This window comes from Salvelinus namaycush, chromosome 18, assembly GCF_016432855.1.
Source record: "Salvelinus namaycush isolate Seneca chromosome 18, SaNama_1.0, whole genome shotgun sequence".
NCBI lineage: Eukaryota > Metazoa > Chordata > Actinopteri > Salmoniformes > Salmonidae > Salvelinus > Salvelinus namaycush.
In genome coordinates this window covers 21,801,201-21,822,551 of record NC_052324.1, presented here as the reverse complement: position 1 = coordinate 21,822,551, position 21,351 = coordinate 21,801,201, and the positions used below count along the sequence as shown (strand labels likewise).

Below are 21,351 nucleotides of genomic sequence, written 5' to 3'. Positions count from 1 at the left end.
ATGTGCAATAACTCAATTCGGCCTTGCACTACTAAACAATGCAATTGTTTAAAGCTTTCGCAAAGGGTAAAGTCTACAAAACAGAACTGTATTGAGATCAAATGTTTAATCGATTAGTAAATTAGCATCTCACTCCATCTTCTCCCACTGCCGGTCACTGAGTTTCCTCTCACCACCATATTTGGTAATGAGTAGAAACGCAAACAGGATTTCTCACAGTTATACATCTGGTGAAATATCTGTCTCATTGTATCTGTGCTGACGCGTGCGAACTATGGGGCAAAACAAGCGGGTGGCTTAGATTGTTGACAACATGTAAACTATATTTCTTCTCCGATGTTTATTGAAAACAGATACATTTGTACAATGAGCACTTGTTGTCTTTCAAATACATCGTTACAGTTGTTGGTTACCTAGCAAGTGCATTTGTGCCAAATTAGCAATGACATGAAATCAGTCAAAAGAAGACATGGTATCAATAACTAGCTGAAACGAGTTACGTACGATTCCCCACATGGCAGTTTCTTGTCATTGTTGGTAGCTATCTGGCCATCCAGAATTACAACTCACGAACTTCTGCCCCATTGAAGCGTGCACATCGTTGTGATATTTGTCATCTAACCCATCAGTTCATGCAAGCAAGCGGGAGACGGATGACATGACTCAGAGGGCACCATCAGACCAACAACTCCATGAATGGCCTACTACTCCATGAAGTTTGCACTTGTGTCCAACATTTTTTGTTGTTGCTCAAAACACATTGTTTTACCCTAGTGGGTGTACATTACTGTATTTACACCTGGGATATTGTTTTTCAGAAATTGTTGGAATGTGTCTTTAATAACTGGGTACCGTGGGCGGAGCTCCGAAGTCAATGTTGTGTCATGAACAACAACTGCTTGATCTGGTCGCGCAGGGCAGAAGGAACTGTTCTGGCGCAGGCAGCAGATGCAGGGTCCAGGTATAAATCCAATTACAACGAAGACAGAAATCCTGTCCTGCTATTTCTCAGCAGACATGGAAGATAAGTCTATCCTTGAGCAGGAGTTCAGACGACAGACGACTCCCGCCATCAACCAAAAGCGGGCAAGTTAAAAACAGCAGAAACAAATGATCAAGATGAATTATACGACCGACTTCTTCAGCGACATATACAGCACCGTATCAGTAAGCTGTTTGTAACACACGCAAAGGATTTTGCCATCGCGTCTAACGGAGTTCTTCCCGCGGACTATTTCTGTAATTCGATCGTTATCATGGAAATGTACACTGACGTCCTACTTGTCACCGCAAATGTTGGATCATTATTCGACAATGTAAGTATTAAACACATGTTTACTTGACTATATACTGTTTTTAGTCACTTTGAATTGCGATTATTCCATTTTTCAGTGGAACAGCGAGTTTCCTATGTAAGCAGTTAGATCTGCCGGAGAACACTAGAACCGTACAAGACAATTCTACTGCTTGTAACAACATTCCATAGATTCGAATGGAGACTAATTCAAATCCCACAGGCTGTCATCGGGCATGCGATCCAATCCACTATTTAAATTGATCATTAATAGGCCTTATAAAATGAGTTAATTTTCAACATCAGGCTTCCTTGGACTATTCATTTTCATCATGAAAACCATTATTTATGTAGCCTAAATGGTTTATTTTTAATCGATATGTGGATCATAACTTTGAAGTAACTTTAACGCGCTGTAGCTGCGCCTTGGGACACTGTTATTGCGGCTTCTGACGACATACTTGTTTTGTTATTTACTTCGATCGACCTATACAACTGCAAGTCCTCTGCCTAGTTATCCTCATCCCGTATTTAGAGAGTTTTTTTTGCGGCATGATTATTGAGGTTGCGTGCGTGTCCTCACATCAGCTCCGCGGAGAGAACCATTAAGCACCAACGGGTCCCAGACAGTTTAAATCAAACAGGAAATTGATGGCGTGCAACAACGTCACATTTAAAGGAGAAGTTCACTTTTTTTTTTTTTTAATGTTTGACTCACCCTGAAAGTAGTCTATGGTTCTGTTTTTGATAGGGCAATATTTAGATTTCTGCCTAAATAGACGTAACTATTTTTCATGGCCATAAATAATAACTGGCAATGTTGCATAATTTTAGAAAGGTCTAGTCTGGAACTCACCTTTCTGGTAAAAATAGTTTATACATTGCTGAGGTGTACTCACTTTTGAAGACACAAGCTCAAGTACATAGTGTACACACAGTACATATATTGTGAAATTATGAAAAAGCATATGATTTTTCCCCTATTCAACAAAAGTGAGGCAATAGGGCTTGAAATGACAAATGACAAAAACAAATTACTATAAGATTTCACCTTTCTTATAACTGTCAAATATGATCATAAAGTACAATATTGGCACCATTTCATATAACTGAAAACAGATAATTTTCTCTTAAACATCCACTGAGTGCTGCAGACACCATTGAAATGTGTGCAGGCTTGTTACAACTGGGCAATTCCATGGTAACGGAATGAGACTCCGATTTTTCACTTAAAATTTATGCCAAACAAAAACCATTGATTTTAAAAGTTTAACAAACCATACAGCTCAATGCACAACAACTACTTTTAACAATTTTCACTGAACATTTTACAAGACACATTTACTGAAAGAAATGTGCAGTTGCAAAGTTTTTCGGTAAAATCTCTCTCAGTTTGTTAACGTCGGTAGCCCTGCCCCCTGGTAAACAGTGTATGATCGCTGGATGATTCGTTTTAAGTCTAATACTGCGGGTAATGGAGTCGCCAATGACTAGGGTTTTCAATTTGTCAGAGCTAATGGTGGGAAGCTTCGACGTCTCAGACCCCGTAACGGGAGGAGTAGAGACAAGAGAAGGCTTGGCTTCTGACTCCGACTCGCTGCTTAATGGGGAAAACCGGTTGAAAGTTTCTGTCGGCTGAATGAGCGACACCGGTTGAGCATTCCTACTGCATGACATTTAGCAGATGCTTTTATCCAAAGCAACTTTTCCCCCCCTTTTTCGTATGGGTGGTCCTGGTATCGAACCCACTCTCTTGGGTTCCACTGTCACTGGTCATTGCTCACATCAACACCATTATCCCAGAAAACCTAGACCCACTCCAATTTGCATACCTCACCAACAGATCCACAGATAATGCAATCTCTATAATGCAATCTCTATTGCACTCCACACTGCCCTTTCCCACCTGGACAAAAGGAACACCTATGTGAGAATTCTATTCATTGACTACAGCTCAGCGTTCAACACCATAGTGCCCTTAAAGCTCATCACTAAGCTAAGGACCCTGGGACTAAACACCTCCCTCTGCAACTGGATCCTGGACTTCCTGATGGGCCACCCCCAGGTGGTAAGGGTAGGTAACAACACATCCACCACACCTCAACATGGGGGCCCATCAAGTGTGTGTGCTCAGTTCCCTCCTGTACTCCCTGTTCACTCATGATTGCATGGCCAGGCACGACTCCAACACTATCATTACGTTTGCTGATGACACAACAATGGTAGGCCTGATCACCGACAATGATGAGACCGCCTATAGGGAGGAGGCCTGACCATGTGGTGCAAGGACAACAACCTCTCCCTCAACGTGATCAAGACAAAGGAGATGATTGTAGACTACAGGAAAAGGAGGACTGAGCACACCCCCATTCTCATCGACGGGGCAGTAGTGGAGCAGGTTGAGAGCTTCAAGTTTCTTGGCGTACACATCCCCAACAAACTAACATGGTCCAGGCACACCAAGACAGTCCGAAAGAGGGTACGACAAAACCTATCCCCCCTCAGGAGACTGAAAAGATTTGGCATTGGTCCTCAGATCCTCAAAATATTTTACAGCTACACCATCGAGAGCATCCTGACGGGTTGCATCACTGCCTGGTATGGCCACTGCTCGGCTGCATGGCACTACAGAGGATAGTGCGTACGGCCCAGTACATCACCGGAGCCAAGCTTCCTGCTATCCAGAACCTCTATACCAGGCGGTGTCAGAGGATGGCCCTAAAACTTGTCAAAGACTCCAGCCACCCTAGTCGTTGACTGTTCTCTCTGCTACCGCACGGCAAGCGGTACCGGAGCGCCACGTCTAGATCCAAGAGGCTTCTGAACAGCTTCTACCCCCAAGCCATAAGCTACCCAGACTATTTGCATTCCCCCCCTCTTCTACGCTGCTGCTCGTATGCATAGTCACTTTAATAACTCTACCTACATGTACATATTACCTCGACACCGGTGCCCCCGCACATTGACTCTGTATAGGTACCCCCTGTATATAGTCTCTTATTTTTATTTTTAGGTATTTCCTTAACTGCATTGTTGGTTAAGGGCTTGTAAGTACACATTTCACTGTAAGGTCTACACCTGTTGTATTTGGCGCATGTGACAAATAAAATGAGATTTAATGGCCAGTGGGGGCCATGCTGAATCTGATGTTGGGTCATGATCTAGAGCTAGGCTACTATGCTGGAAGATTTTATTCACATACTCTACTTGTAGGCACCAGGAACCCTTGTTGTCACGATTACCTGTAATATATACATTTACCTATCTGTATGATCTTAAGCATCTCAGATACCTTCCCAGCTGACACACTGATAGTGATAGGCTACTGGAAACACCACTGCCACAGCCTTATTAGTCACATGGTGTGTATTATGATTTGAGATCATGGAGACGGTTGCCTTGATGATATGATACTTTGTGTGTGTGGAAATAATAGGAAGGAATCAATATAATATATGAGTAGAGAGTGATTCCTCATGAAACCCAGGACAAAAAAAGGCTAGGATTTGGGGGATTTTCACAAAATGTAATCAGTAGAGTAGTCCTTTGGAGGACGGATTGTTGACAATTGTATCTAAAAGTATAATTGTGAAATAATTGATCAAAGTTGGCATATTTATTACATTTTGGCCTTCCACAAGCTCATTGGTTCATTTATTAGCATTGGTCAGAAAATGACCAAAACCCTGTGACGTGTCTTAATCAATCAATGTGATTTTTTTTCACTGAATCTCTGTCAGTATATTTGGTTAATTCTATGGCGGGGAAAATAAGTGGAAGTGGTATAGCTCATCTATTTGTTTGCTCATCTATCACTGATCAGAAACATTTAGCATGTAATAATGTAGCCTAAATCTAGTGTAGGTCTATTATTTTGCTGGGTCGTGTTTAGGTTGTGAAATATGAACACAAGACTTCAGTGCTTCAATATAGATTGCTATTATTTTCTATCAGTATCATTTTGAAGATACTCTCAATATTAGACCTTACACCTGCTCTCTAACATAACAGAGTGATGGTAAGAAAGATATGAAATGCGGATCAAAAAAGCATGGGCATGCCTTGGGCTCTATTTTCAAAATATATATTTTTATGACAGCGGTTGGCATGACGCAAGTTGTGTGGTAAAAATATAATTTGTATTTTAGTTATTTCATTATATTCTTAATTAACCTAGTATAAAATATGAGTGTGTTGACTGTGATCAGGGTAGCCTAAGTGTGTCTTGTCTGTTTAATGAACAAAATAACTATTGATTTCATGCTGCAGCCATATAGTCTGCACAGACCAGTAACATCATTCAACTCAAAATATGCCATTCTATTCTTTTGAAAATACATTTTATTAGTCTTATAATGTTTCTTAGGAACTGCCTAAAGAAATGAATGGATTTATTTTTGATGGTGTATATTCTCAATAGATTTATTAAAATAGACGCCCACCCACATCTGCCCTCCACTAAAACCATTCGTTGCTGGCATGCTCATGGGAGTTATAAAGTGTGGTACAAATGGGCCTGTTTGTAAGGAGGTCATATAAACATTGCCCAATTTGTTTTACAAGTGTAATAGCATAAATCCTATCTGAAGGCAGTATCATATTACAGAGCAAGTGGTAAAGCTTCATATGACACCAATGTTTGCTTTGTAACACCAACAGATGGAACACTATGGAGTCTTAAAGGAGGCCTAGGTAAGGCGAAATGTCATAAATATGCCATGGTCTTTACACTTCAAAAAGCACAAGAAAGAGGATTTGACACCCACCATCTCAGATTGTTCTGAAATATTTTATGTTGTTAGAAACAGATCAAATGAGCCTTCCTGCAACATTATTTTGTTGAAATATAATTTGATCTCTGAGAAATGAAGCTAATTGATTGCATCCAAATTGGACATTTTAAATTGATAGGATTCATATAATATTCAATAATTATAGTACCTGACATAGTACCTGTACCAAACTTTTCTAACAATGAGTTTTCGACATGTGAAATCCAGAGGAATGGTGAAAAGCCACCCGTGGACCCCCTACACCAATCCCACCCGTGGACCCCCTATACCAATCCCACCCGTGGACCCCCTATACCAATCCCACCTGTGGACCCCCCACATCAATCCCACCTGTGGACCCCCCACACCAATCCCACCCGTGGACCCCCCACACCAATCCCACCCGTGGACCCCCTACACCAATCCCACCCGTGGACCCCCTACACCAATCCCACCCGTGGACCCCCTACACCAATCCCACCCGTGGACCCCCCCCACACCAATCCCACCCCAACAACAAGTATATAGTATCAGTTCTCTGTGTCTGACAAGTAGTAGGGAGCTGCGGCTCAGAGTATTGTTGTATGTAATTTATTCTCAGTGAATTTGGTGATGCGTTTCTTTCCCCCCTGTTCAGAGAAATTAGTAATTGAAGTTGTTAGCTGTATGTCCCATCCTACATCCTGATATTATCCGTTTCTGACCACTAGTTTGTGCAGTTCCTGCTATTAGGTGAAAAGTTTGAAGATTCCCCCCTACCAATTTTAAAAGGATAGTTCACCCAAATGACAAAATTACAGTGGTTTACTTACCCTGTAAGCAGTCTATTGACAAAGTATGACAGCAACCCATGCTTTGGTTTTGTTGGCCACTGTTTCAAATGCTAACTTTATAGCATTTGTAGCAGAAATCCAATGTAAGTAATGGTACCTACAGTATGAGTCAAAAGTTTGGACACCTACTCATTCCAGGTTTTTTCTTTATTTGTACTATTTTCTACACTGTAGAATAATAGTAAAGACATTAAAATGATTAAATAATACATATGGAATCATGTAGTAACCAAAAAAAGTGTTAAACAAATCAAAATATATTTTGTATTTGAGATTCTTCAAAGTAGCCACCCTTTGCCTTCATGACAGCTTTGCACACTCTTGGCATTCTATCAACCAGCTTCATGCGGTAGTCACCTGGAATGCATTTCAATTAACAGGTGTGCCTTGTTGAATTTATTTACTTCTTAATGCGTTTGAGCCAATCAGTTGTGTTGTGACAAGGTAGGGGTGGTATACAGAAGATCGCCCTATTTGATAAAAGACCAAGTCTATATTATGTCAAGAACAGCTCAAATAAGCAAAGACAAACAACAGTCCATCATTACTTTAAGAAATGAAGGTCAGTCAATCTGGAAAATTTCAAGAACTTTGAATGTTTCTTCAAGTGCAGGTGCAAAAACCATCAAGTGCTATGATGAAACTGGCTCTCATGAGGACCGCCACAGGAAAGGAAGACCCAGAGTTTAACACTTTTTTGGTTACTACACGATTCCATATGTGTTATTTCATAGTTTGTCTTTAGTATTATTCTACAATGTAGAAAATAGTAAAAATAAAATAACTTTTGACTGGTACTGTATATTAGAATTTTCACACATGTTCAAAGTTACACAATGTTACTTATAGATGATTTGGATATGAAACGCCAAAATTATTTAGTTACCATTGACTTGAATTGGTGCCACAAATGCTCAAAAGTTAGCATTTGAAACAGTGGCCAGGGAAACAAAACCAAAGCATTAACCTAACAACTTCAATTACAAATTTCTCTGAACTGGAGGGGGAAAATACATTACATAGGATGAAGAAACGATACTCAGAGCCGCAGCTCCATACTTCTTGTCAGACATTGAGAACTGATACTGTATACTCATTGTTGGGATTGGTGTGGGGGGTTCGTGGTTGACCATTTCTTTGGATTCCTCATGTCTTACTCATTTTTAGAATTTGTTTTGGTCCAAATCGGATGTTCTTTATTTATTGAATATTATATGAATCCTATGAATTATAATGGCCAATTTTGGTGCAATCGTTTAGCTTCATTTCTCAGAGTAAATTATATTTGAACAAAATCATGTTGCAAATTCTAATCTTATTAGTTTCTAACTACTTTAAAAAAAATAAAGGTTAAATATTTTAACTAGGCAAGTCAGTTAAAAACTATTTCTTACAATGACAGCCTACACCAGTCAAACCCAGACAACGCTGTGATACAGCCTGGATTCGAACCAGGGTGTCTGTAGTGACGCCTCTAGCACTGAGATGCTGAGATGCAGTGCCTTAGACTGCTGCGCCACTCGGGAGCCCTAACTACAGAAACGATTTCATAACAAATCTGAGATGGTGGGTGTCATGGCTTGCTGAAACAACACGCCAACTTTGATAAATTATTTCGCAGTTATGCTTTTAGATGCACATGTCAAATATAAGTCAACAATCCTTCCTCAAAAGACTATTCCATGGATTGCATTATATGAAAATCTCGGTATTTCTTTTGTCTGGGTTTTGTGAGGAATCACTCTAGCCCTACTTTAGGTGGGTGTGCTCTGATAAACTCCAGTTCGTTAGTCTTTAGTTTTGGGCCGTGATGTTTTGGGAAAAAGGGGCTTGGCTGTCATTGTGACAGGGACAGGGGGGAGGGAGGAACATACACTCATGGAAATTTGGCTCAGGACCATGTTTCCGGTTGCCGTATATGGCACTGTTGAAAACATGTTAGATCCCATTGGCTGGCCTCGCTTTTTAGGGCCTGTTCACATGAAGGAAAAATGTGAGGGGTCTGCACTGGAAATCAAGGTTTGTTAGGGCTAATGTATACATCTCGATCAAATCAATGCACATGAAAGTCACCAGGCCATGAAATTAAAGGACATTTTGTTGTTGAGGAGAACAGTATAAATCACCTCTAGGTTTAGAATAATTTTTATGTAGGCTGACTTTTCTTTAGAGGGCATGATGGAGCAGAGATTGACCCATCATCCATGTACTGTACAACAAACAGTCTCAATTACAGGTTTTTGCTATTAAACATGCCTGGTGTTGTTGCCTTCTTCAGCAAACATATCCTGTTGGCACAGTATACAGTTAAGGTCATAGCAATGGAAATAATATAATTACCCTGGTCAGAAAAACAGTCAATGTTAGATGGACATAGGGTCGGAAACTTTCCGGTGAATTTCCGAACATTTTCCATGGGAAGTTAAGCCTTAGAATTTGGGGAATTTTGCTTAAATTCATCAAATAAGTTAGCTTATAACAGTGAACCTTTTTTTGTGGGGTACACAAGGAAATTCTAGGTCTTGTGGCATATTTTGGTTAAACTATCCCCAATTCAATGGAATTGCAACCCTCTGCATGTACAGTGCATTCTTCCATCACATATACAGCTGATTCTCAAGATCTTGCACACTAATGAGATGCTATTGAGGCCACTACTACACTGTCTGAGCCAAGGACTACATGCTTTCTGGTAAGTTTTGATTACAATAATGGGTGGGGTGAATATATTTTATGACATGATTTTTTGTTAACTAGTAAATAGTAACCTACTGCAAAGTGTGTTTAAATCATTTCTTACTTGTTAACAATTTCTGATGGTTAGTTTTTGCTACCATGTGGGTTTTAGCTTGCTTGAGCCTGCTAACTGAGGAGTCTTAATTTACCTGTTTCCATTCATGTTTCATTTTAAAACATTTATCTTACAAAGGAGTTGTTTAATCTAACTGCTTAACTATTTATCTGCATATGGAATTGTATTATTTTTTAAATTTTCTAATCTTTACAGGAAAATGCCACAGGCACTATCTGATGTGTGGAGACATTTAACTGCAGCTAATGTTGAAGGAAAAGCTGTATACATTTGCAAATACTGTGCCAAATCATATAATATGTGAAGAATGCAACAAAGATGCAGAATCATCTGGCCCAGTGCATAAAGTTCCCTTCACACTCACAACAAACAACCTCTGACAAAATTCCCTCTACTTCTATTTGAGGTGAAAATTATGAATCGGACACCTTATCAATAGCACTTTGACTCAATGGAGGAACGTAGTCAGAGAAATGCTGATGAATGTCTTGCTCGAGCTGTGTATGCAACTGGTTCACCGCTGATGCTCACAGGCAATGTGTATTTCTGAATGTTCGTCACCCAGCATACACCCCTCCAACCAGACATGCTTAATCTACTCATTTGCTGGATGCAGAGTTCAAGTGAAGGTCAAGCAAATCATAGAGAAAGCAGACTGTATTTCAATCTCTGATGGGTGGTCGAATGTTTGTGTGCAAGGAATAATTAACTACATCTACACCACTCAAACAGTATTCTACAAGTGCACAGACACAAGGGACAACAGACACACTGGTCTCTACATTGCAGATGAGCTGAAGGCAGTCAATGACCTTGGACCACAGAAAGTATTTGCACTGGTGACAGACAATGGTGAGAACATGAAGGCTGCTTGGTCTAAAGTGGAGAAGTCCTACACTCACATCACACCCATTGAATCTGCTCCTCAAGGACATCATGGCACTGAAAACAATGGATACACTCTACAAGAGAGCCAAGCGAATGGTTAGGTATGTGAAGGGTCATCAAGTTATAGCAGCAATCTACCTCACCAAGCAAAGTGAGAAGAATAAGTGCACCACATTGAAGCTGCCCAGCAACACCCGTTGGGGTGTTTGACATTTTCCTGGAGGGGAAGGAGTCTCTCCAAGAAATGGGCATGTCACAGTCTGCTGATATGGACAGCCCCATCAAGAGGATCCTCCTGGATGATGTATTTTGGGAGAGAGTGTTAACCAGCCTGAAACTCCTGAAACCTAAAGCAGTAGTATTTGCACGGATTGAGGGAGACAATGCCATCCTGTCTGATGTTCAGACTCTGCTTGCAGATGTAAGAGAAGAAATCCGTACTGCCCTGCCCACTTCATTGTTGCTCCAACCTGAGGAAACTGCAGTTCTGAAATGCATCAAAAAGTATGAAGACTCCTGCCTGAAGCCCATACACGCCGCAGCATACATGTTGGACCCCAAGTGTGCTGGCAAGAGCATCCTGTCTGGTTCAGAGATTAACAAGGCCTATGGTGCCATCACTACCGTGTCTCGCCACCTTGGCCTGGATGAGGGCAAGGTTCTTGGCAGTCTGGCGAGGTACACTTCCAAGCAAGGGCTTTGGAATGGAGATGCAATATGGCAGTCGTGCCAACATATCTCATCAGCCACCTGGTGGAAGGGACTTTGTGGATCTGAGGCTCTGTCCGATGTTGCCTTCATCATCCTCCAAATCCCACCAACATCAGCCACCTCAGAGCGTAACTGGTCCTTGTTTGGGAACACACACACCAAAGCACGCAACAGGCTGACCAATACAAGGGTTGAAAAATTGGTGGCCATCTGGGCAAATTTGAGTTTTTTTGAGCCTGACAACAAGCCATACTCAACAAGGTTGGACAGTGAAGATGAGGCCTCAGAGTCTGATGTTCAAGAGGTGGACATTGATGAGGTCAAGGGAGAAGACATGGAAGCCTGAGAGGAAGGCAACCAAGCTTTAGTTTCTAGACTATTATTTTACAGATGTATGTTAAATGTTTTTGGGAGATGCGATGGATCATTGGGGATCATTCAATATTCCCTCATTTAATTAACTCATCAACTCATTTTTCCTTTTTTTTCTATTGGAATGGTTTCATTATTTGCAATTATGTCTACTTATGATAAACATTTTACCTTATATTTCTGTCTCCATATGATATGGTAAATATATCCAATGCAAAAAACATCTACATTTTAAATGGTATTAATATTAATTCCCATATATTCCCGTTAATTCCCACGGAAAGTTTCCACCTCTGAATATTCCCCGAAATGTGCAACCCTAGATGGACATACATTTATCTTGGCGTTCTCTACCTTTAAAGAGCATTGTGTCAATTAATATGGGTTGCCATGGTGTTTGGATCAGAATAGGGAAAGTTTCACTTTCTGTAGAAAACCCTTTCTGTTACTTCGAAAGGACTTCAGATCAAGATCAGAGGGATTTACTAGAGTGCCTTGGATCCTTTTGTTTGTCATTTCACATGATCTTTGGGTGGGTTTTCAGGATTTTGTATTTTTACCTTGTTACATCTTGCTGTGTCTGTATAAAATGTTATACCCTAAGAAACTGAAGAAAATGGAGTGTTGTTTCAGACACCAAACCTTCAATAAAAAGCTTTGCGATTTAAAATTGCATCTCAGCATCTGTTTTAGACCTAACCATTATGTTTTTATGGATGAGTTTCGCTGGACGAAGAGAATACTGTCCCATGAAGCATGAGGACACATGCAGTTGGGCTTCTTCAGTCAGACACCTGTATTATGGATGAGCACCCCTCCTGTCAGGTCTCATAGCCTGGGTACGGTGGGCAGCAGCAGTCATTCAGCCATGCAAATGCCCTATGCAAAGCCAGTGTGGTGCTGCTACTACTCTGGCAGATTGGCCTGGATCAGGCTGGCGCTGGGAAAGACAACACCATCTGTATTCTGGTCTGGCATTGCGGGGAAACACCAAAACACCCACAGTACTCTGGATACTCAGTTACTCACAGGGTTTCCCTGGAAATGTTTCATTGAAGAACAGTCATCAACCTCTTAGATGCAATTGCAAAATGTTGATTTCCGCCTAAATAGACATACCCCAAAATAACTGCTATTCATGTGTAATTACATGACATGCTGACACTTGGTATATTTGGAAAGACGAGATCTGGGAGATTATGAGGAAATTATAAGAATATAGGAGTTACATAGTTCAGAATACACAAGATCAAGCACACACGAAATAACAGTTATTACTTTTAAAATAAAATCTTTCATTGACAAGCTATAAGTGAATTATTGATGCCCAGAGCTGGAAACACATCAGATGGCTTCCACAACATGTGAACAATATCAGAAGAAAAATGGGATTGATAGACCTAACAACTAGAAATGGGCAGATGTTATAGTAAGTGGTGTCCCTAAACCTTTCCAAAGTGGCAAATGTCTATAAATTAGATAATTACAGTGCTATTATATATTTGCAATCCCTAAATGCTATTTGTTCAGTATAAAAACACAATTTCTACCATATCAACCTCACTCAAACATTGTGGTGGTGTTATGTATGTGGGACCAATACATTGGATATGCCTAGGCTAAACATTCAGGCACCTTGGAGAGGTTGAAAAAACTATTGGATATCCCCTGTATGTCCCCCAACACCACCACAATGTTTGAGAGGTTGATGTTGTAGAATTTTGTTTTTATAGTGAACACTAACTTTTAGGCACATGCAGAGTGCAAAAACAGTGCAATTACCACATTCAGACACTTTGGAGCAGTTGAAAGCACACTTGAATGTACCCTGGATCAGGGGATATCCAATAGTTTTTTCAACCTCTCCAAGGTGCCTGAATGTTTAGCCTAGGCATATCCAATGTATTGGTCCCACATACAAATGAACTGTTAACAAAAACAATATAAAAAATATATAAACATGTTTTATCAAACACAAACTTGGTTACACACGTGTCCTTCACTAAAAAAGGAGCAAATATAGAAATATGCTGAACTATTTACAAATGGTGTTCGTTTTACATCGCAGGTGTAGACGATTATATTTCACTTTCAACTTAGTTTGTGCATGTCGTGATAGTCTTTGAAGCAGTACCTCTCTGCCAGGAAACAAAAAGCAAACTGGCATTTCGGACAGAAGATCTGTCATTTCACCCTTTCCCCCCCCCATGTGTTTTGTGCAATGCTTTCAGTTCTTCCTTTTCTCTTTTGGCATGTGTGTTGGATAGTGACGTTCACCTTGAATGGGGGGTCTTGTGATGGTTGCTTTGGTCCCCCAATTCAGCCATTTCCAATACCTGCTGCTCTTGGAAGGCCAACTGGGAGAGAGGGTTTTGACCTTTTGCTTTGGCCATCTGCTTGTGGAGAATGAAAGCATTTACTGTAGCAATGTCCACAAAGTAGTAAAAAAAAAGTCATACCTCTTCCTGGTCTTGTGGAGGACCTGGTAGTAGCCTATCAGAGCATCAGATAGGTTGACATCCCCCATGCTGGCATTGTAGTCCTTCACAAGAAACAGGAATGGGGATATTCTTCCTTTTTCCCCCTCCTTGAGACATGGTTGTTATTGAATGCCTTATGCTGTGTGGTGAGCATGGTTACTTTCCTAGTGTCCTTCCATTTCACAAAAAGCAGCTTGTTAGTCTTGAGCCAATGTATGGTCCCCCTCTCTGCTGTCTTTGTCATGTCTTTTACCTTCGTCTTGGGGAAACCGATTCTGTTAGGACGAATGGTGCCACAAACACCTATTTTATTTTTCAAGAGGTCTATGAAAAGTGGATGTAGAACCATCAGTCGGGGTGATTGACATAGCAGTGGGGGGTGAAAACCTTGACCGTTGGGGGCGCTTGCTGAGAGGGGTGGCTCCCAAACATCACCATCCAAATCATCTGCATTTTCCACTCTGTGGTGAATTTAAAAAAGGGATATTGTTGTAAGACATACAGAATTACAGTTGACAAAATTTACAAAATGACATTACTGTGAAGTAAAAACACCAAGCCTAAACTTTATCTGTACAGTGAGTGATGATTGTGTCGGAGGAGATTGTTGCCGTTTTATGGGCTCCTAATCAATTGTGCTATTGTCTGTGGTTTTTCGAGTTATTTGTAACTTATTTTGTACATAATGTTTCTGCCACTGTCTCTTATGACAGAAAAGAGCTTCTGGATATCAGGACAGCGATTACTCACCACAGAGTGGACGAAGATTTTTTCTTTAACGAGTCAGACGTGGAGGATTTACTTCAGACACCCGACAAGGCCCAAATCCCCGTCATTCGTATGAAGAAGAGACAGAGATATCGGGGGACGTAGGTCAGGGTGCCTTGTAAGGATCTGACGGTGAGTGAGTAATCCCCCTCTACCATCAGTCCTATTAGCCAAAGTGCAGTCATTGGATAACAAAATGGATGAGCTCCGATCAAGACTATCCTACCAACGGGACATTAAAAACGGTTATATCTTATGTTTCACTGAGTCGCGGCCGAACGATGACATCGATAACATACAGCTGGCTGAGTTTTCGGTCCATTTGGCAAATCTGACCATAACTATCCTCCTGATTCCTGTTTACAAGTAAAAATAAAAAAATAAAAAAAGCAGGAAGTACCAGTGACTCGCTCAATAAGGAAGTGGTCAGATGACGCAGATGTTAAGCTACAGGACTGTTTTTCTAGCACAGACTAGAATATGTTCCGGTTTTCTTCCGATGGCATTGAATACACCACATCAGTCACTGACTTCATCAATAAGTGCATCGATGAGGTCGTCCCCACAGTGACCGTACGTACATACCCCAACCAAAAGCCATGGATTACAGGCAACATCCGCACTGAGATAAAGGGAGCGGGACGCTTATAAGAAATCCCGCTATGCTCTCCGACGAACCATCAAACAGGCAAAGCATCAATACAGGACTAAGGTTGAATTGTACTACACCGGCTCTGATGCTTGTCGGATGTGGCAGGGCTTGCAAACTATTATGGACTACAAAGGGAAGCACAGCCGCGAGCTGCCCAGTGACACGAGCCTACCAGACAAGCTAAATGCCTTCTATGCTTGCTTCGAGGCCAACAACACTGAAACATGCATGAGAGCATCAGCTGCTCCGGATGACTGTGTGATCACGCTCTCCATAGCTGATGTGAGTAAGACCTTTTAAACAAGTCAACATTCACAAGGCCGCAGGGCCAGACGGATTACCAGGACTCAAAGCTCATCACTAAACTAAGGACCCTGGGACTAAACACCTCCCTCTGTAACTAGATCCTGGACTTCCTGACGGGTCGCCCCCAGGTGGTAAGGGTAGGTAACGACATCTGCCGCGCTGATCCTCAACACAGAGACCCCTCAGGGATGCGTGTTCAGTCCCCTCCTGTACTTCCTTTTCACCCATGACTGTATGGCCAAGCACGACTCCAACACCATCATTAAGTTTTCCGACGACACAACCTGATCACAGACAACGATGAGACAGCCTATAGTGGAGGTCAGAGACCTGGTAGTGTGGTGCCAGGATAACAACCTCTCCCTCAATGTGATCAAGACAAGGAGATAATTGTCGACCACAAGAAAAGGATGAACGAGCACACCCCCATTCTCATCAACGGGGCTTTAGTGGAGCAGGATGAGAGCTTCAAGTTCCTTGGTGTCCACATCACCAACAAACTATCATGGTCCAAATACACCAAGACAGTCGTGAAGAGGCCATAACAATGCCTATTCCCCCTCAGGAGATTTGGCATAGGTCCTCAGATCCTCAAAAAGTTATACAGCTGCACCATCAAGAGCATCCTGACTCGTTGCGTCACCACCTGGTATGGCAATTGCTCAACACTACAGTTGCAAGACACTACAGAGGGTAGTGCGTATGGCCCAGTACATCACGAGGGCCAAGCTTCCTGCCATCCAGGATCTCTATACCAGGCAGTGTCAGAGGTTGGCCCAAAAAATTGCCAAAGACTCCAGCCACCCTAGTCATAGACTGTTCTCTCTGCCATTTCATGGCAGGTGGTACCGGAGCACCGAGTCTAGGTCCAAAAGGCTTCTTAACAGCTTCTACCCCCAAGCCATAGGACTCCTGAACAACTAATCAAATGGCTACCCGGACTATTTGCATTGTCCCCCAACCCCCATTTTTACGCCACTGCTGCAGTCTGCTTATTATCCATGCATAGTCACTTTACCTCTACCCATCAGTACACATTAGCTCAATTACCTCACCTAACCAGTGCCCCCGCACATTGACTCTGTATCGGTACCCCCTGTATATAGCCTCGCTACTGTTATTTTATAGTTGGCCCTTAATTGTTATTTTTCTATTTTTTTTTTTACTTCAGTTTATTTGAGTAAATAATTTCTTAACACGTTTTTCTTAACTGTATTGTTGGTTAAGGGCATGTAAGCATTTAAAATGTAAGGTCTACACCGGTTGTATTCAGTGCATGTAACATACGATTTGATTTGACTCGCATAGAAGGTGTGAAGCACACACACACACCGTTGCAAACAGTAACACTTTGGAGACAAAGGCAGAGGTGAGAACCACAAATAAACAATGGCCATGAGAGTGTAATGGTCTCTCCAAAGTTAAAGGGATTTAACTTAGAACTGCAAACAGTGAACTAATATGAAACATGGACAATAACTACTTTGGAATTATATAACATTGAAATTACTTATTACATAGGCCTATAAACTAAATCCAAAGCACAAAAATCAGACAACATTAAAAAAAAAAAATGAAATACATATAGTAAATCATGAAAATAATTGACTTACAGATCTAAAAGTGGATCCAATCCTTCTAGAAAGCGATCTTCGTCGGCCGAGTCGAAATCCTTGTCCAAATCATTCCCCTGATCCGAGTCCAACTCTAGTATACATTTTCATAACTGCCTCTTTTTAGCTTCCTGTTCGATATTCTTAGTTTAAAAAAGAAAATCCCCCTTGAGAAACCATCTTTTGTGCTAATGTTATGAAATGAAAGATATGAAATCTGTTTACAATGTAATGTAGCGTGCTTGATGCGGCTCGTCTCCGAGCCAGGTAGCAATGGTTCGCATTACGCTTCGATCACACCGACAGCATCATTGCGTTTTGGTACACCAGAATTACATTAATTTCCAATGAAATGCTGCGTTTGCCTTGCAGCATTGCGTTGCAGAGGCAGTTGCAGAGTGGTGCATACTTTAGATTTATCGAACATATGCGTCAAACTGTATGCGTGACGGCTTGACAGAAATGATAGCAGAAGGTGAATGTTTTTCTTTTGTTGCATACATATCCAGATGATGCTGCGTGCTATTTTGCGCAAGGACGCTGTCGGTGTAATCGAAGCGTTACACATAACACGGAACCCAAACCGGCTGCACGCGTGCGCTATCGTGCATAAATGTATTTTGCCCCCCCACACTAAACGCGATCACGACACGCAGGTTAAAATATCAAGACAAACTCTGAACCAATGACATTCATTTGGGGACAGGTCGAAAAGCATTAAACATGTATGGCAATTTAGCTAGTTAGCTTGCACTTGCTAGCTAACGTTAATTTGTCTTATTTAGCTAGCTTGCTGTTGCTAGCTAATTTGTCCTGGGTTATAAACATTGAGTTGTTATTTTACCTGAAATGCACAAGGACCTCTACTCCGACAATTAATCCACACATAAAACGGTCAACCGAATCATTTCTAGTCATCTATCCTCCTTCCAGGCGTTTTCATCTTAGAATTTATATGGTGATCGCATCTAAACTTTCATTGTATTACCACGACAACCGGCAACAAAGTTCGTCTTTCTATCACCCACGTGGGTATAACCAATGAGGAGTTGGCACGTGGGTACCTGCTTCTATAAACCAATGAGGAGATGGGAGAGGCAGGACTTTCAGCGCGATCTGCGTCAGAAATAGGAATGACTTCTATTTTAGCCCTTGGTAACGCAGACGCTCGTTGGCACGCGCGAGCAGTGTGGGTGCAATAATTGAATAACATGGATTTCTAAATTTATTTTGCGACGTGTCCGGTCTGGGCAGCATGTAAGGTTCTAGGCCTTGCTTTGTCCCACCCAGGTCAACTGCATATCCCTGTATATGCCACGTAAGCAGGACACATCATATTTTTCATGCGCAAAGATAGGCACTCGGTGGACATTCAATGTTGCCATTAAGTCATACATCATCAAATAATATTGTCAATATGTTAGATTTGTTCCTACCAACCTAAGGATTAATTTCATAACCCCATGTAGTTATAGCTCAAACACAGACCAAATCGAAGCTTACCTTGTAAGATGTTTGCTGTTTGATAAAAACGTTGTGTTAAATAAACATTTTGACTCTCGGGGTTGGTGATCAATAACAGTAGGTCACAAGCAGACAAATAAGACATCCTCATGATCTGTGGAGTCCCGGCTTTCGGTGTGAATCAACGTATTCCCTGTTTATTTTGTTCATGCTTCACCACGCTAACCGGAATGTAGGTAGCAGCCATCTTGAAATTAGGTAATCTGCTCTGCCTGCCCTTATACATTCGTATGCCCATATATAAATCACACCAAAGATTAAGGCACAGATCAATAACCAAGACACTCAGCTTTCTGCATACACCCTGCTTTTGCAGATAGGGGCTACTGTTCTCATACCAGACTGAATTGAATAAAAAAACTCTAATAAGGTCACCAAATATGGGGACTTTACATTTAAGAGGTTAAACAATATGGAAGGACAAATAGCTAGTTTAATCTCACATTAACATTGTGTATTGCATTAGTTAAGTGTTCAACATATAATCTTACCTGTTTGGTCAATCATGGTGGGTGTCTGCATAAACCTTACTGTATTCCCACCGAAATGTTTGACAAGACTGTGTTGTGTTTATCCACCTTTCTGCATGTTTTATATCCTCCACTGTCAAATGCTAATATATTATTAAACATGGTCAGTGGAGAGGAAAGGTGCCTGGTCAGGTTGATTGGTACACCTGGGTTGACATGATAACTTCCGGGATCTCATTTAAACCATTATGTTTATGCCCTTTGTGTTTTATATGTCTCAACTGTTCAGTTATTATATTTGACTGTAGGCTAAGTGGTAGAAACCATGTGTGAATTTAAAATGTTTATGTTTTTAAACCAACAGGTGGGTGAGATTGAGAGTGACTGGATGCGAGAATTCTTTGGGGTGAGTTTGGATCCCTCTCAGGTGTCCACTATAGAATGGATCCTCAAGTAAAACAAATATTTCTGTGACTCTTCCTTACTGTTACTACATAGGTCAGCTGTTTTACTGTTGAAATGCAAACACCTTAAGTCACTCACTCATTCTGTGACCAAACCATGAACACTCCTGGATGGTGGACTTTGACCAGATATGGGCATTATAAACTGTCATTGCTACTTAAGCTTTTCAATATCAGTCATTAGATACTGGCTCCATTCCCAAAGAAGTGAAAAAGACACTTTCTACTATTTAGCCAAAACATTATGCCTAGTAAAAGTCCAAAGTTGTAAAAGTAATCTTAAGAAATATTATTTACTTACCAGAATTCAGTAGCTAGCCCCACACTTACCACCATTATGGCACATGATTGTGGTAGATTAACGGCCTGCCTGATGTCTCTGTTTTTTCACAGACAGTCCAGATTCACAAACCACGCTTCATCGCCCTGCATTTCCAGGAGGTTGGAGGGAAGGACTACATGGTCAACATGGGCCATGCAGAGAACTTCTTTTGGTAAGATATCACTGTGCCAAACTCTATGGTTCACGTTCCAAAATATTCATAAATGCTGCCTAGACTCATTATAGTTTTCTGACTATTTTATCTAATCAGCAGTATAACTCTCATGATTTATCTGGCAGGTGTTGTGCCAGAAGGGATTTTAACTGTGAACATTTTTATAAAATCTGTGTGAAAGACTATATGATGTTATCATAACCTCAGACATCTACTGTCCACACCTCCCACCAGACAACCAAGTTCCTAAAAAGTAATGATACTGTGATATTGTATGCAGCAATATGTTCAGCCTATTCTTCTCTCCTCCTCTGGTCTTCAGGAACATTGAGTCCAATAAGGAGATGAGGGACTTTGACAGGGTCTGCACCTATGTGGACAACCACTTCAAGAACGTGGACAGCTTCACTGTGAGTTCTACAGTGATCAACTGACTGAAGTTGAATTGAGAGACTCTCTGTAACCACCATGCTTGGTCTAGGGTTACACAAATTTCAGTTGTTTGACATGAACATCGATATAGTAATGCAGTGGAGCTTGATGGACATGAGGCCTAGGTTAAGCAATGACATGTTGTGTAAATCCTTACAAGTGTTACCATTGGTGTCTTTGTCTTTAGGGCTCAGACACACTAATAGCATTTGCTGGCCGAGTGTACTTAGCACCTCTGAACGTAATTTGTGAACTGAGTTTTACATGTAGAATCGTGTGAAAAATGAGGCTGTCAGACATCTACAGTGGGTGGTCCCTAAAACACAGTGGGGTGAAGGATCAGTAGATAAATGCTAGATCCACATTCGGTGGAATGTGTACAAGCCTTTAGAAGAGCTTGTATCTCCTACGACAGTCAAATTATTGTTCAGACAGCAGTGTACCTCTGTGACCACAAGGTGGG

At 41.2% G+C, this 21,351-nt stretch overlaps 1 protein-coding gene across 1 annotated transcript in view; it reads left to right on the top strand.

Moving 5' to 3' along the window:
• Positions 1-927: 927 nt before the first annotated feature.
• LOC120063237 (inositol polyphosphate-5-phosphatase A-like) overlaps positions 928-21,351 on the top strand; it is a 38,911-nt gene continuing 18,487 nt past the window's right edge. Inside the window, exons 1-4 of the mRNA XM_039013476.1 lie at positions 928-1,316; positions 19,860-19,901; positions 20,353-20,453; positions 20,779-20,866. Coding sequence (XP_038869404.1) covers positions 1,257-1,316; positions 19,860-19,901; positions 20,353-20,453; positions 20,779-20,866 — 291 coding nt within the window. The 5' untranslated portion in view covers positions 928-1,256. The remainder of the gene's footprint in view (positions 1,317-19,859; positions 19,902-20,352; positions 20,454-20,778; positions 20,867-21,351) is intronic.